The sequence below is a fragment of the Nannobrachium achirus genome (assembly GCF_963921795.1).
Source record: "Nannobrachium achirus genome assembly, chromosome: 5".
NCBI classification, from domain to species: Eukaryota; Metazoa; Chordata; class Actinopteri; order Myctophiformes; family Myctophidae; genus Nannobrachium; species Nannobrachium achirus.
In genome coordinates this window covers 234,576-250,257 of record NC_137814.1, presented here as the reverse complement: position 1 = coordinate 250,257, position 15,682 = coordinate 234,576, and the positions used below count along the sequence as shown (strand labels likewise).

The following is a 15,682-nucleotide window of genomic DNA, read 5'->3' as shown; positions in this document are numbered from 1 at the left end:
CTCCGCAGAATTCCGCAGAATCAGGATTGTTCTCCGCGGAATAAAGATTTTTTTCTCTGCGGATTCCTGGGGGGACTTATTATATTCTATATGTTATGTTATATTCTATACAGGTGAACCCATCAGGCCCATTGACCCAACAGCCTGGGTCTATTATATACAGTATATTCTATATGTTATGTTATATTTCTAGGTGAACCCATTAACCCAACAGCCTGGATCTATTATGTATAATGTTGTGTTATATTTCTAGGTGAACCCATCAGGCCCATTGACCCAGCAGCTTGGGTCTATTATATATAATGTTATGTTATATTTCTAGGTGAACCCATCAGGCCCATTGACCCAGCAGCTTGGGTCTATTATATATAATGTTATGTTATATTTCTAGGTGAACCCATCAGGCCCATTGACCCAGCAGCTTGGGTCTATTATATATAATGTTATGTTATATTCTATACAGGTGAACCCATCAGGCCCATTGACCCAGCAGCTTGGGTCTATTATATATAATGTTATATATTATATTCTACATGTTATGTTAATACAGATGATATCATAATGTTATGTTATATTTCTAGGTGAACCTATAAGGCCCATTGACCCAGCAGCTTGGGTCAGCCACACAGCAGCCATGACGGGGGTTTATCCTGCCTACGGTATGAGTCCTTCTATGAGCACCGTCACCTCCACCTCCTCCTCCATCAGCTCTTCTATACCTGAGACGGAGAGTAAGTAACATTTATACATACCTACCCCTAACCTAACCTTTATACATACAGTAGTACCTAACCTAACCTTTACACCTACCTACCATAACCTCTATGAGCACCATCACCTCCACCTCCTCCTCCATCAGCTCTTCTATACCTGAGACAGAGAGTAAGTAACATTTATACATACCTACCCCTAACCTAACCTAACCTAGTACCTAACCTACCATAACCTAACCTCTAACCCTACCCCTAACCTAACCTTTACACCTACCAAACCCTATCCTCCATCAGCTCTTCTATACCTGAGACAGAGAGTAAGTAACATTTATACATACCTACCCCTAACCTAACCTAACCTAGTACCTAACCTACCATAACCTAACCTCTAACCCTAACCTTTAAACCTACCAAACCCTATCCTCCATCAGCTCTTCTATACCTGAGACGGAGAGTAAGTAACATTTATACATACATACCCCTAACCTAACCTAGTACCTAACCTACCATAACCTAACCTTTACACCTACCTCACCCTAATCTAACCTAACCTACCATAACCTAACCTTTACACCTACCTAACCCTAATCTAACCTAACCTAGTACCTAACCTACCATGACCTAACCTTTATACCTACCTACCCCTAACCTAACCTTATTATTAACATTTATACATACCTAACCTTATTATTAACATTTATACATACAGTAGTAATAACCTTATTATTAACATTTATACATATAGCAGTAATAACCTTATTATTAACATTTATACATACAGTAGTACCTAACCTATCATTTATACATACCTAACCTTATTATTAACATTAATACATACAGTAGTAATAACCTTATTATTAACATTTATACATACAGTAGTAATAACCTTATTATTAACATTTATACATACAGTAGTAATAACCTTATTATTAACATTTATACATACAGTAGTAATAACCTTATTATTAACATTTATACATACAGTAGTACCTAACCTATCCTTTACACATACCTAACCTTATTATTAACATTTATACATACCTAACCTTATTATTAACATTTATACATACAGTAGTAATAACCTTATTATTAACATTTATACATACAGCAGTAATAACCTTATTATTAACATTTATACATACAGTAGTACCTAACCTATCATGTATACATACCTAACCTTATTATTAACATTTATACATACCTAACCTTATTATTAACATTTATACATACAGTAGTAATAACCTTATTATTAACATTTATACATACCTAACCTTATTATTAACATTAATACATACAGTAGTAATAACCTTATTATTAACATTTATACATACAGTAGTAATAACCTTATTAACATTAATACATACAGTAGTAATAACCTTATTATTAACATTTATACATACAGTAGTAATAACCTTATTATTAACATTAATACATACAGTAGTACCTAACCTATCATTTATACATACCTAACCTTATTATTAACATTTATACATACAGTAGTAATAACCTTATTATTAACATTTATACATACCTAACCTTATTATTAACATTAATACATACAGTAGTAATAACCTTATTATTAACATTTATACATACAGTAGTAATAACCTTATTATTAACATTAATACATACAGTAGTAATAACCTTATTATTAACATTTATACATACAGTAGTACCTAACCTTATTATTAACATTTATACATACAGTAGTAATAACCTTATTATTAACATTTATACATACAGTAGTAATAACCTTATTATTAACATTAATACACAGTAGTACCTAACCTTATTATAAACATTTATACATACCTAACCTTATTATTAACATTTATACATACAGCAGTAATAACCTTATTATAAACATTTATACATACAGTAGTACCTAACCTATCCTTTACACATACCTAACCTTATTATAAACATTTATACATACAGTAGTAATAACCTTATACACAGTAGTACCTAACCTTATTATTAACATTTATACATAGAGTAGTACCTACCCTATCCTTTACACATACCTAACCTTATTATAAACATTTATACATACAGTAGTAATAACCTTATTATTAACATTAATACACAGTAGTACCTAACCTTATTATAAACATTTATACATACAGTAGTAATAACCTTATTATTAACATTAATACACAGTAGTACCTAACCTTATTATAAACATTTATACATACAGTAGTAATAACCTTATTATTAACATTAATACACAGTAGTACCTAACCTTATTATAAACATTTATACATACAGTAGTAATAACCTTATTATAAACATTTATACATAGAGTAGTACCTAACCTATCCTTTATACATACCTAACCTTATTATTAACATTTATACATACAGTAGTACCTAACCTTATTATAAACATTTATACATACAGTAGTAATAACCTTATTATTAACATTTATACATAGAGTAGTACCTAACCTATCCTTTATACATACCTAACCTTATTATAAACATTTATACATACAGTAGTAATAACCTTATTATAAACATTTATACATACAGTAGTAATAACCTTATTATTAACATTAATACACAGTAGTTATACATACAGTAGTACCTACCCTATCCTTTACACATGCCTAACCTTATTATAAACCTGCAGTTGTAGGACAAAGGTATTGGCACCCTTGAAGAAAAAAAAAAAAAAAAAACTCGGTTCGAAGTGAAGCGGTGAATTTTTATTCTGTGCAGAGCTATGACATCTGTGTTCTAGATCTATACATTCTGTGTTCTAGATCTATACTTTCTGTGTTCTAGATCTATACATTCTGTGTTCTAGATCTATACTTTCTGTGTTCTAGATCTATACTTTCTATGTGCTTTAGTTCTATATTTTTATGAATTCTGAATGAATGAATGATTTTATCTGGAGGGCCAAATTGTCATGTGAAGCTTGACCAATCCTCAATTCTGCATGCACGGGACATGTACGGGACAGACAAAGCCTGTTCATTCTGGACTGGAATGACCATATATGGACATGCGCGGGACACACAAAGCCACTCCTTGGAAGCGGCTTTCACCGCTTCAAAAACACACACATTTCTTCCAGAAACTTGGAAATTTGGTTTGCAGAGGGACACAACAAAAACTGGAATAAATAGCTAATCTTAGCTCATTCTACACAGAAATGTTAAAAATGTCATGGACAAAATTATTGACAGCCTTTTAGATTTGCATGAAATAGTTGAATTTCAAGCAGACTATTCACCAGGAAGTTCCAAGTTGACTTTAATCTTTAGTAAGCACTAAAGATGAATCCACCCAGTTTAAATGGAGTAAAGCCCTCATTCTGTTTGTTGTCACTGCAAGATCACAATGAGAATAACGCACACTGTCTACGGTAGTTAAGGCCATGGTGTATCATAGAGTCTACTAGGATCAGTCTATGTGTATCATAGAGTCTACTAGGATCAGTCTATGTGTATCATAGAGTCTACTAGGATCATAAACATCATATCTATGTGTCTTCTTCTCAGGGTTTGATGACTTCGAGTTATCCATTCACTCAGACATGTCTACGGTAGCGAAGGCCATGGTGTATCATAGGGTCAACATCATATCTCTGTCCTCTCTTCAGGGTTTGATGACTTCCAGTTATCCATTCACTCAGACATGTCTACGGTAGAGAAGGTCATGGTGTATCATAGGGTCATAACATCATATCTCTGTCTTCTCCTCAGGGTTTGATGACTTCCAGTTATCCATTCACTCAGACATGTGTACGGTAGAGAAGGTCATGGTGTATCATAGGGTTGATAACATCATGTCTCTGTCTTCTCTTCAGGGTTTGATGACTTCCAGTTATCCATTCACTCAGACATGTCTACGGTAGAGAAGGTCATGGTGTATCATAGGGTCTACTAGGATCATTAAGGGTTGATAACATCATATCTATCTTCTCCTCAGGGTTTGATGACTTCCAGTTATCCATTCACTCAGACATGTCTACGGTAGAGAAGGTCATGGTGTATCATAGGGTCTACTAGGATCATAACAGTCTCCTCTGTCTCCTCAGGGTTTGATGACTTCCAGTTATCCATTCACTCAGACATGTCTACGGTAGCGAAGGCCATGGCGTCTCCAGAGTCTGGTCTGGAGGTCAGAGACAGGATGTGGTTGAAGATCACCATCGCCAACGCTTTCATCGGTACGATGACATCATCACCTTTACTATGACATCATCACATGTACTATGACATCATCACATGTACTATGACATCATTACCTTTACTATGACATCATCACCTTTACTATGAAATCATCACATTTACTATGACATCATCACATGTACTATGACATCATCACCTTCACTATGACCTCATCACCTTTACTATGACATCATCACGTTTACTTTGACATCATCACTTTTACTATGACATCATCACATGTACTATGACATCATCACCTTCACTATGACCTCATCACCTTTACTATGACATCATCACGTTTACTTTGACATCAACACCTTACTATGACATCACTTTTACTATGACATCACATTTACTATGACATCATCATGTTTACTGTGACATCATCATGTTTTAATTTAGATGATATCACCCAAGACAATGGTTCTCAAGCTGTGGGTCGGGACCCCCAGAGGGCTCCCCAAATTATTTTGGGGGGTCCCCAGATGTTTAGCTAAATGATGTAGTAGACTGGCTCTTCCATCACGTCGAAGGCTTCTCAGACATTGTGTTGAAGGTTTATCTAACAGTGTATGTATATATATATATCCATAGGTTCAGACGTGGTAGACTGGTTGTTCCATCACGTAGAAGGTTTCTCATACAGTGTATATATATATATATATATATATATATATATATATATATATATATATATATATATCTCCATAGGGTCAGATGTAGTGGACTGGTTGTTCCATCACGTTGAAGGCTTCTCTTCCATCATGTAGAAGGTGTATCTAACAGTGTATATATATATATATATATGTATCTCCATAGGTTCAGACGTGGTAGACTGGTTGTTCCATCACGTTGAAGGCTTCTCAGACAGTGTATATATATATATATATATATATATATATATGTGTATCTCCATAGGTTCAGATGTAGTAGACTGGTTGTTCCATCACGTTGAAGGCTTCTCATACAGTGTGTATATATATATATATATATATATATATATATATATATATATATCCATAGGGTCAGACGTGGTAGACTGGCTCTTCCACCTCGTTGAAGGCTTCTCAGACATTGTGTAGAAGGTGTCTCTAACAGTGTATATATCTATCTGTGTATCTCCATAGGGTCAGATGTGGTAGACTGGTTGTTCCATCACGTAGAAGGCTTCTCATACAGTGTGTATATACATATATATCTCCATAGGGTCAGATGTAGTAGACTGGCTCTTCCATCACGTTGAAGGCTTCTCAGACAGTGTATATACATATATATGTGTGTATATCCATAGGTTCAGATGTAGTGGACTTGTTGTTCCATCACATTGAAGGCTTCTCAGACATTGTGTAGAAGGTTTATCTAACAGTGTATATATATATATATATCTATAGGTTCAGACGTGGTAGACTGGTTGTTCCATCACGTTGAAGGCTTCTCAGACCGCAGAGAAAGCAGGAAGTACGCCAGCAACCTCCTGAAGGCCGGCTTCATCCGTCATACCGTCAACAAGATCACCTTCTCTGAGCAGTGTTACTACATCTTTGGAGATCTGTGTGGGAGTGAGTGCACGCACACACACACACACACACACACACACACACACACACACACACACACACACACACACACACACACACACACACACACACACACACACACACACACTGAGCAGTGTTACTACATCTTTGGAGACCTGTGTGGGAGTGAGTGCACGCACACACACACACACACACACACACACACACACACACACACACACACACACACACACACATTCTTGAACACACACAATGGTAGACACACAAACTTGGGAAACTCAACAACAATATTTCATAATACAGATCATGGGTCCATATATGGTCACTGCCAATCATCACAGACACTGAACACAATCTAACCAAATCTTTTATCATCTCTGGGCCTATTAGTCATTCCTGCAATCTGCAGGCCTCACAACTAGTTTATGGACATTACAGAGGCTTCAATCTGCAGGCCTCACAACTAGTTTACAGAGGCTTCAATCTGCAGACCTCACAACTAGTTTATGGACATTACAGAGGTTTCAATCTGCAGGCCTCACAACTAGTTTATGGACATTACAGAGGCTGCAATCTGCAGGCCTCACAACTAGTTTATGGACATTACAGAGGCTTCAATCTGCAGACCTCACAACTAGTTAGTGTGGTTGCCCTAACAGGGCAACACACTATAGTTCTAGGGAAACTTTATTTATTTTTCCTTATAAACTTTTATTTCGCCGCGTTTCACGGCCCACAGTTTTTGCGCCACACACTCGCGCCATATGTCAAATCGACCGGCTTCATCGGGAATCGTGTGCTTGTACTTTGCTAAGAGAAAAGTTGTATCGTTTAATTGATATTAATTTATTAGTGAATTAATTTTCCCCATTGACTTGAATGGGAAAATGCAAAAACTCACATTCAATTATTTTTCTCTCGCAAACCATAGGGGCTACAGTTTCAAAACTTGGAGAGGAGGTTCATAATGCGTACAAGGATTAAATAAAAAATAATTACATCGGTCTGCCTCATGGTGGCGCTATAACAGCTCACTTTACGTTTTTGCTTATAACTCTTGAACCGTAGGTCGGAAAATTAAAATTCTTTTTTCCCTGGATTCCTTGGGTCATAACGCATCTCCCAATATAGGCACCGCCCATTTGCGTCAGGATAGATTTTCCGCCATTTTGAATTTTCTTCAAAACACTTTTTGCTCCTTTTCCCACATATTTTCTCCAAATGTCACAAAAATCGGTACACAAGATCTATGGACCCATGCGATAAACATATTCAAGCGATATCTTGATACTCCATAGCGTTCGTCCGTAACAGGCTTCCAAAGTTAACGGGAGGGGCCCGTTTCGCAAGAAATAGCCATAAATCACAAACAAAACATCCAGTCAACACCAAAATTTAACCACAAGTCACGGGTGGGATATTCAACAAATCCCCAAAAGCATTTCCACTTCGACCCTTAGGGGACGCCACAGATGCGCAAAACGTAACCGTTTCATGCCAAAACGTGTTTTTCAGGGGGAACAACCCTCTCAAAACGCAACACAAGCGATCTCGGATGCGACACGACAACGCAATCGCCTGGCGAAACGGGGCGGGCAACCACACTCGCAATTTCACAAATTGCAAATTTGCTAGTTTATGGACATTACAGAGGCTGCAATCTGCAGGCCTCACAACTAGTTTATGGACATTACAGAGGCTTCAATCTGCAGGCCTCACAACTAGTTTATGGACATTACAGAGGCTTCAATCTGCAGGCCTCACAACTAGTTCATGGACATTACAAAGGCTTCAATCTATGGACATTACAGAGGCTTCAATCTGCAGGCCTCACAACTAGTTAGTGTGGTTGCCCTAACAGGGCAACACACTATAGTTCTAGGGAGACTTTATTTATTTTTCCATATAAACTTTTATTTCGCCACGTTTCACGGCCCACAGTTTTTGCGCCACACACTCGCGCCATATGTCAAATCGACCGGCTTCATCGGGAATCGTGTGCTTGTACTTTGCTAAGAGAAAAGTTGTATCGTTTAATTGATATTAATTTATTAGTGAATTAATTTTCCCCATTGACTTGAATGGGAAAATGCAAAAACTCACATTCAATTATTTTTCTCTCGCAAACCATAGGGGCTACAGTTTCAAAACTTGGAGAGGAGGTTCATAATGCGTACAAGGATTAAATAAAAAATAATTACATCAGTCTGCCTCATGGTGGCGCTATAACAGCTCACTTTACGTTTTTGCTTATAACTCTTGAACCGTAGGTCGGAAAATTAAAATTCCTTTTTCCCTGGATTCCTTGGGTCATAACGCATCTCCCAATATAGGCCCCGCCCATTTGCGTCAGGATAGATTTTCCGCCATTTTGAATTTTCTTCAAAACACACTTTTTGCTTCTTTTCCCACATATTCTCTCCAAATGTCTCAAAAATCGGTACACATGATCTATGGACCCATGCGATAAACATATTCAAGCAATATCTTGATACTCCATAGCGTTAGTCCGTAACAGGCTTCCAAAGTTAACGGGAGGGGCCCGTTTCGCAAGAAATAGCCATAAATCACAAACGAAACATCCAGTCAACACCAGATTTTAACCACAAGTCGAGGGTGGGATATTCAACAAATCCCCAAAAGCATTTCCACTTCGACCCTTAGGGGGCGCCACAGACGCGCAAAACGTAACCGTTTCATGCCAAAACGTGTTTTTCAGGGGGAACAACCCTCTCAAAACGAAACACAAGCGATCTCGGATGCGACACGACAACGCAATCGCCTGGCGAAACGGGGCGGGGCGGGCAACCACACTCGCAATTTCACAAATTGCAAATTTTCTAGTTTTTGGACATTACAGAGGCTTCAATCTGCAGGCCTCACAACTAGTTTATGGACATTACAGAGGCTGCAATCTGCAGGCCTCACAACTAGTTAGTGTGGTTGCCCTAACAGGGCAACACACTATAGTTCTAGGGAAACTTTCTTTATTTTTCCATATAGATAAACTTTTATTTCGCCGCGTTTCACCGCCCACAGTTTTTGCGCCACACACTCGCGCCATATGTCAAATCGACCGGCTTCATCGGGAATCGTGTGCTTGTATTTCGCTAAGAGAAAAGTTGTATCGTTTAATTGATATTAATTTATTAGTGAATTAATTTTCCCCATTGACTTATAATGGGAATCTCAAAAACTCACATTCAATTATTTTTCTATCGCAACCCATAGGGGCTACAGTTTCAAAACTTGGAGAGGAAGTTCATAATGCATACAAGGATTAACTGAAAAATAATTACATCATTCGGCCTCATGGTGGCGCTATAACAGCTCACTTTACGTTTTGGCTTATAACTCTTGAACCGTAGGTCGGAAAATTAAAATTCCTTTTTCCCTGGATTCCTTGGGTCATGACGCATCTCCCCATATAGGCCACGCCCATTTGCGTCAGGCCATTTTGAATTTTCTTCAAAACACACTTTTTGCTCCTTTTCCTACATATTTTCTCCAAATGTCACAAAAATCGGTATACATGATCTATGGACCCATGCGATAAACATACTCAAGCGATATTTTGATAGTCCAAACCGTTCGTCCGTAACAGGCTTCCAAAGTTAACGGGAGGGGCCCGTTTCGCAAGAAATAGCCATAAATCACAAACGAAACATCCAGTCAACACCAAATTTTAACCACAAGTCGCGGGTGGGATATTCAACAAATCCCCAAAAGCATTTCCACTTCGACCCTTAGGGGGCGCCACAGACGCGCAAAACGTAACCGTTTCATGCCAAAACGTGTTTTTCAGAGGGAACAACCCTATCAAAACCAAACACAAGCGATCTCGGATGCGACACGACAACGCAATCGCCTGGCGAAACGGTGCGGGGCGGGCAACCACACTCGCAATTTCACAAATTGCAAATCTTCTAGTTTATGGACATTACAGAGGATTCAATCTGCAGGCCTCACAACTAGTTGATGGACATTACAGAGGCTTCAATCTGCAGGCCTCACAACTAGTTTATGGACATTACAGAGGCTTCAATCTGCAGGCCTCACAACTAGTTTATGGACATTACAGAGGCTTCAATCTGCAGGCCTCACAACTAGTTTATGGACATTACAGAGGCTTCAATCTGCAGGCCTCACACAACTAGTTTATGGACATTACAGAGACTTCAATATGCAGGCCTCACAACTAGTTTATGGACATTACAGAGGCTTCAATCTGCAGGCTTCTCACTACTAGTTTATGGACATTACAGAGGCTTCAACCAGCTGTTTACATGTGTAATCAAGCTGTATAATAAATAATAGCATCATTAAGACATTGGTATTAAAGCACCTTGGTAAGGAATGCAGAAGGATGGAAGCTAGCTTTCCTACCAGTCTAGTGTTGTTTATGCTGTTGTGACTTTACAAGGAACCTCCGAGCATCGACTGGTGATAAATAATGTTCTGAATCAATAAAACTAGTCCTTACTGAGATCAAACAGTTGGTAATAATGTATCAATAACAATCAATACATTACAGTGCAGTAATAGATTTGACCCAGCTGTCTGTCTTTTAGATTTGACCCAGCTGTCTCTAATGTCTTGTAGATTTGACCCAGCTGTCTGTCTTGTAGATTTGACCCAGATGTCTCTAATGTCTTGTAGATTTGACCCAGCTGTCTGTCTTTTAGATTTGACCCAGATGTCTCTAATGTCTTGTAGATTTGACCCAGCTGTCTGTCTTTTAGATTTGACCCAGCTGTCTCTAATGTCTTGTAGATTTGACCCAGTTGTCTCTAATGTCTTGTAGATTTGACCCAGATGTCTCTAATGTCTTGTAGATTTGACCCAGCTGTCTATAATGTCTTGTAGATTTGACCCAGATGTCTCTAATGTCTTGTAGATTTGACCCAGCTGTCTGTCTTGTAGATTTGACCCAGCTGTCTATAATGTCTTGTAGAGTTGACTCAGCTGTCTATAATGTCTTGTAGATTTGAACCAGCTGTCTCTAATAATGTCTTGTAGATTTGACCCAGCTGTCTGTCTTGTAGATTTGACCCAGATGTCTAATGTCTTGTAGATTTGAACCAGCTGTCTCTAATAATGTCTTGTAGATTTGACCCAGCTGTCTGTCTTGTAGATTTGACCCAGATGTCTCTTCATGACCATGATGGTTCCAGTGGGGGCGGGGCTTCCCCCCTGCCTCACCCTGGCTCCGCCCCCTGGCCCATGCCGCTGCCGTACCAGTTCCCCCCTGTGGGGGGCAGCGCAGGCAGCCAGCACAGTGGTGAGATAATCCTATTCTATACTATACTATACTATACTATACTATACCTACCCACCACTAGCACTGCTAACACTAACACTATACTATATATACTATACTATATATACTATACTATACTATACTATACTATATACTATACCATACGTACCAGTTCCCCCCTGTGGGGGGCAGCGCAGGCAGCCCGCACAGTGGTGAGATAACATAACCCTACCTACTATACTATACTATACTATACTATACTATACTATACTATACCATACTATACTATACTATACTATACCTACCCAACACTAGCACTGCTAACACTAACACTATACGATACGATGCGATACGATACGATACGATACGATACATAAGATGAACACTCTCTTGTGACTGCAACGCCGCTCCCCATTTTTCTCACTACAGTATTAATATATGCTCAGTCCAAGATAATTGACAGTGCAGGACAACGCCTAGCAATGTAGCGTTGTCTACCTGTTGTATGGGCTCACCTGCTATTGATAAATCAAGTTTAGGTGTAGTAACCAATTTGTGTCGTGACCCTAAGACAATAATTTGTTTGGATTTATCCAATCATGAACTATTTTCAACTCACTAGACAAAATGTGATTTAATTCAAGGCATGAGCTTGCAGTATAAGTTACATCTGCGTACATCGTCATACCTGCATTATTTACAGCAGAGGGAAAGTCATTAGTACACATTTCAAACAGAAGAGGTCCCAGACAACTTCCCTGAGGAATCCCACATGATAACCTTCTACATTCAGATAAACTCCCGTCATAAAAGACCTTCTGTGTTCTAGAAGAAAGATGAACTCCTCATCAGAGTAGTCGCAGATTGGTTAAAACCATAACATCTACGTTTTGTAATGTCATGATCGATGACGTCAAATGCTGCGCTGAAATCTAACTTTAGGTTGTTAAAGTCAACTCTAACCCTAACCCTGGACCAGAGGCAATAGTTTGTCATGTGTAAAATGTAAAAACTCATCTATTGCCAATGACATGATTGCTTTCTCCCCACAGGAAGTAGCAGCTCAAACCACAGTAAGAACAAGGAGAGTCGCCAGTCAGCGGGGAGCGGTCATGGTAGCGGCCATGGTAGCGGCAGTGAGTCTGGAGAGCTCAGAAGTCAACGCGCCCCCAGTGAGCGAAGCGTTCGCAGTTCTCTCAGCCAGCGCAGCGGTCACTCTCTCTCCTACGGGGGGGGCCTGGTGTACGGACCCCCCGGCCTGCCCCCACAGCCCCCCCCTGCACCCGGGGCCCCTGGGGGCCCCCAGGGACCCCGGGAGATGTCTTCTGTCCCGCCAGAGCTCACCGCCTCGCGACAGTCCCTGCGCCTGGCCGTGGGAAACCCCGGGGAGTTCTTTGTAGACGTCATGTGATCACATGACTTTGTTTTGGTCTGTTTTTACTTTCTAAACCCTAACCCTTTCTAAACCAGGCTTAGCTGAGCCTAACCCTTTCTAAAGCAGGCTTAGCTGAGCCTAACCCTTTCTAAAGCAGGCTTAGCTAAGCCTAACCCTTCCTAAAGCAGGCTTAGCTAAACCTAACCCTTCCTAAAGCAGGGCCTTGTATTGTTTTACATCATTGGGACCACAAAGGGTTAAAACACAATAACATTATTCTCATCCCTGTGGAAAGCAGCATCAAATGGACCAAATGATGTGAAATCATAATAAATATAAATAAGGTTTCCAATAAAACAATCTTTATCTTTAAACACAGAATGACAGGAAGGAGTCGAGCTGGTCGCACACTGCGTTTTCTTTTGTTACGAAATGCGTTTTTCAGGGCAAAAGAGAGAGAGAGAGAGAGAGAGAGAGCGAGCAAGGGACCCAGTGTTCCGAAAATAAATAGGAAACGGTTGGCAGTGTGCAAACGTGATTGACATAACGTGAGGTTGATTTCTTGATTTACAAGGTCCGAATTTCACTCCGATATTCGGCTGAAAAAATGCCTTTCCTTTATCTTCACCTCTGCTTCCAGGGTTCGTTGTCTCTGACTGAGCTGTTCGTCACTGTCGGGCAGAAACCTCCTAACTCGTTTTTATCGTAGAGCCCTGATTCACTATACAAGACACTATACAAAACTAGTGAAAATAGCAGATCTACAAGCACACAACGCCTCACTGTGCGAGGCGTTGCGTGCTTGTAGATTGGCTATTTTCACTATTCACTATTTTAAATCATTTTTTTTAAATTATAAATGCAAAACTAACGGTTTTGGACGTGCAATGTTTCCACCCGACAACAACTTGTTGAACTGTTGACCGAATCTCTGTGTTTTTCTTCCAACTGGTGAAAGTCAAAGACTCATTCATTCTTGGGTTCCTGACACAGAAAACTACCAGCCTTCTGTAACAAGTCAGATACTGGTAGGTAGCTTACTGTAATGACATATAGCTACCAGCCTACTGTAACAGACAGATAGGTAGCCTAACAGCCTACTGTAATGACATCTAGCTACCAGCCTACTGTAACAGACAGATAGGTAGCCTACCAGCCTACTGTAACAGACAGATAGGTAGCCTACCAGCCTACTATAACAGGCAGATAGGTAGCCTACCAGCCTGGATTTTAAGTCTGGCATGAAGTGTCCATTTTGTTGGCTGAAGGACCCTGCAGATGGAACCTAGGAGAAGGAGAAGACGACGGCCATGTGTCATCATAACACTCGGTGGCAAAACTGAACGATTGCGACCTTTGTTGTATAATCGCTCCAGGAATATAAAAGAAGACACATCACAGGTATTTTTACAATCACTTGCTTTTCGGTGTGCACGGTACATAATGTTATTGAGGCAGCTAAACAGCGGCAAGAATAGTTTGTCTCTGCGATATCGCGAAATTTGGACTCCAGACGGAATGGTGGAGAGTCTGGCGATACTAGCTCGTTCAGAAATGTACTTTGTGCTCTTTAGATGCCTCTATAAAGTTATACGGTGTACACGTCGAAAAGCAACACAGCAGAAAACAATTTGTGACATGTCTTCTTTTATATTCCTGAGCAGAGTATTTTATAAAGGTCTTTATCGTTCAGAATGATGTTTTTGTTGATGAGCTGCCCCAGCCGGCTCTCATAGACTCCAATGTTATTCACTGAACCTCTGGTGAGAGTGTCATGGCTCATCGCCGTGGTGCAAAAAAACACATCAGCGTCCTTTCCTTATATGGAGCTTCCTTGGACGGAACCAAAGCTCCTTTCCTCCGTTTCCCCTTCCTGCTGGGGAAGCAGTTTATGTGACGGACAAGTAGCCTCGCGTGGCCAGACTGTTGCCTCACGTGATTTGCAACGCTCCCGTCAACAGTCTGGGGCAACGGAAATAGAAACGATGAGTGCGAGATAAAGCGGATGTGACGCAACCGCTCCCTTGGTGCAGTAGCAATAACATGTCCTACTGAAAGCCTTATGTCTCCTTTCAACATTTCTGGGGACGTTATTTCATCTTTCTCTGGTGTTGTTGGTGTTACCTCCATGATGTTTTCAAACATGTTCTTAAACTATACACTCATAACAAGAATAGGCCGCTCCAATGACTTTGTCTGAGCTATTGTGTTTCTGTTATGTTTCCAATGGGACTACAGTTCATTATAATGACTGTCTGTGCTAGTGTGTTTCTGTTATGTTTCCAATGGGACTAAAGTTCAGTGCAGCAGCGGCTACTTCCGATACTCGCCGTTCGGGAGCTGCCGTTCCAGACTCTATTCAGAGATTGTGGAATAGTTGTCTGGCTACGAGAGACTAACGGACAAGACGAGCTCACAGGAAGTGGGAGGAAGGAAATGGGGGGTGGGGGGGGCAGCATGACTCAACACTTTGTTCATTTAGTTTGTGACAGTTGGAAACAACCGTTACTTTGCAGCATTCAAACTCAAAACACAGATCTACAAGCAGATCATCATATAAAACACCGATCTACAAGCTTCAGACTCATCTCTTCTTCGTGTCCTCATAAAAACAAC

At 39.8% G+C, this 15,682-nt stretch overlaps 1 protein-coding gene across 1 annotated transcript in view; it reads left to right on the top strand.

Annotated features, from left to right (window-relative positions):
* LOC308284664 (segment polarity protein dishevelled homolog DVL-3-like) overlaps window positions 1-15,450 on the top strand; it is a 51,262-nt gene extending 35,812 nt beyond the window's left edge. The window contains exons 11-15 of the mRNA XM_080725363.1: window positions 582-731; window positions 4,761-4,892; window positions 6,285-6,452; window positions 11,566-11,712; window positions 12,744-15,450. Of these exons, the coding sequence (XP_080581489.1) occupies window positions 582-731; window positions 4,761-4,892; window positions 6,285-6,452; window positions 11,566-11,712; window positions 12,744-13,102 (956 nt within the window). The 3' untranslated portion in view covers window positions 13,103-15,450. The remainder of the gene's footprint in view (window positions 1-581; window positions 732-4,760; window positions 4,893-6,284; window positions 6,453-11,565; window positions 11,713-12,743) is intronic.
* Window positions 15,451-15,682: the final 232 nt, after the last annotated feature.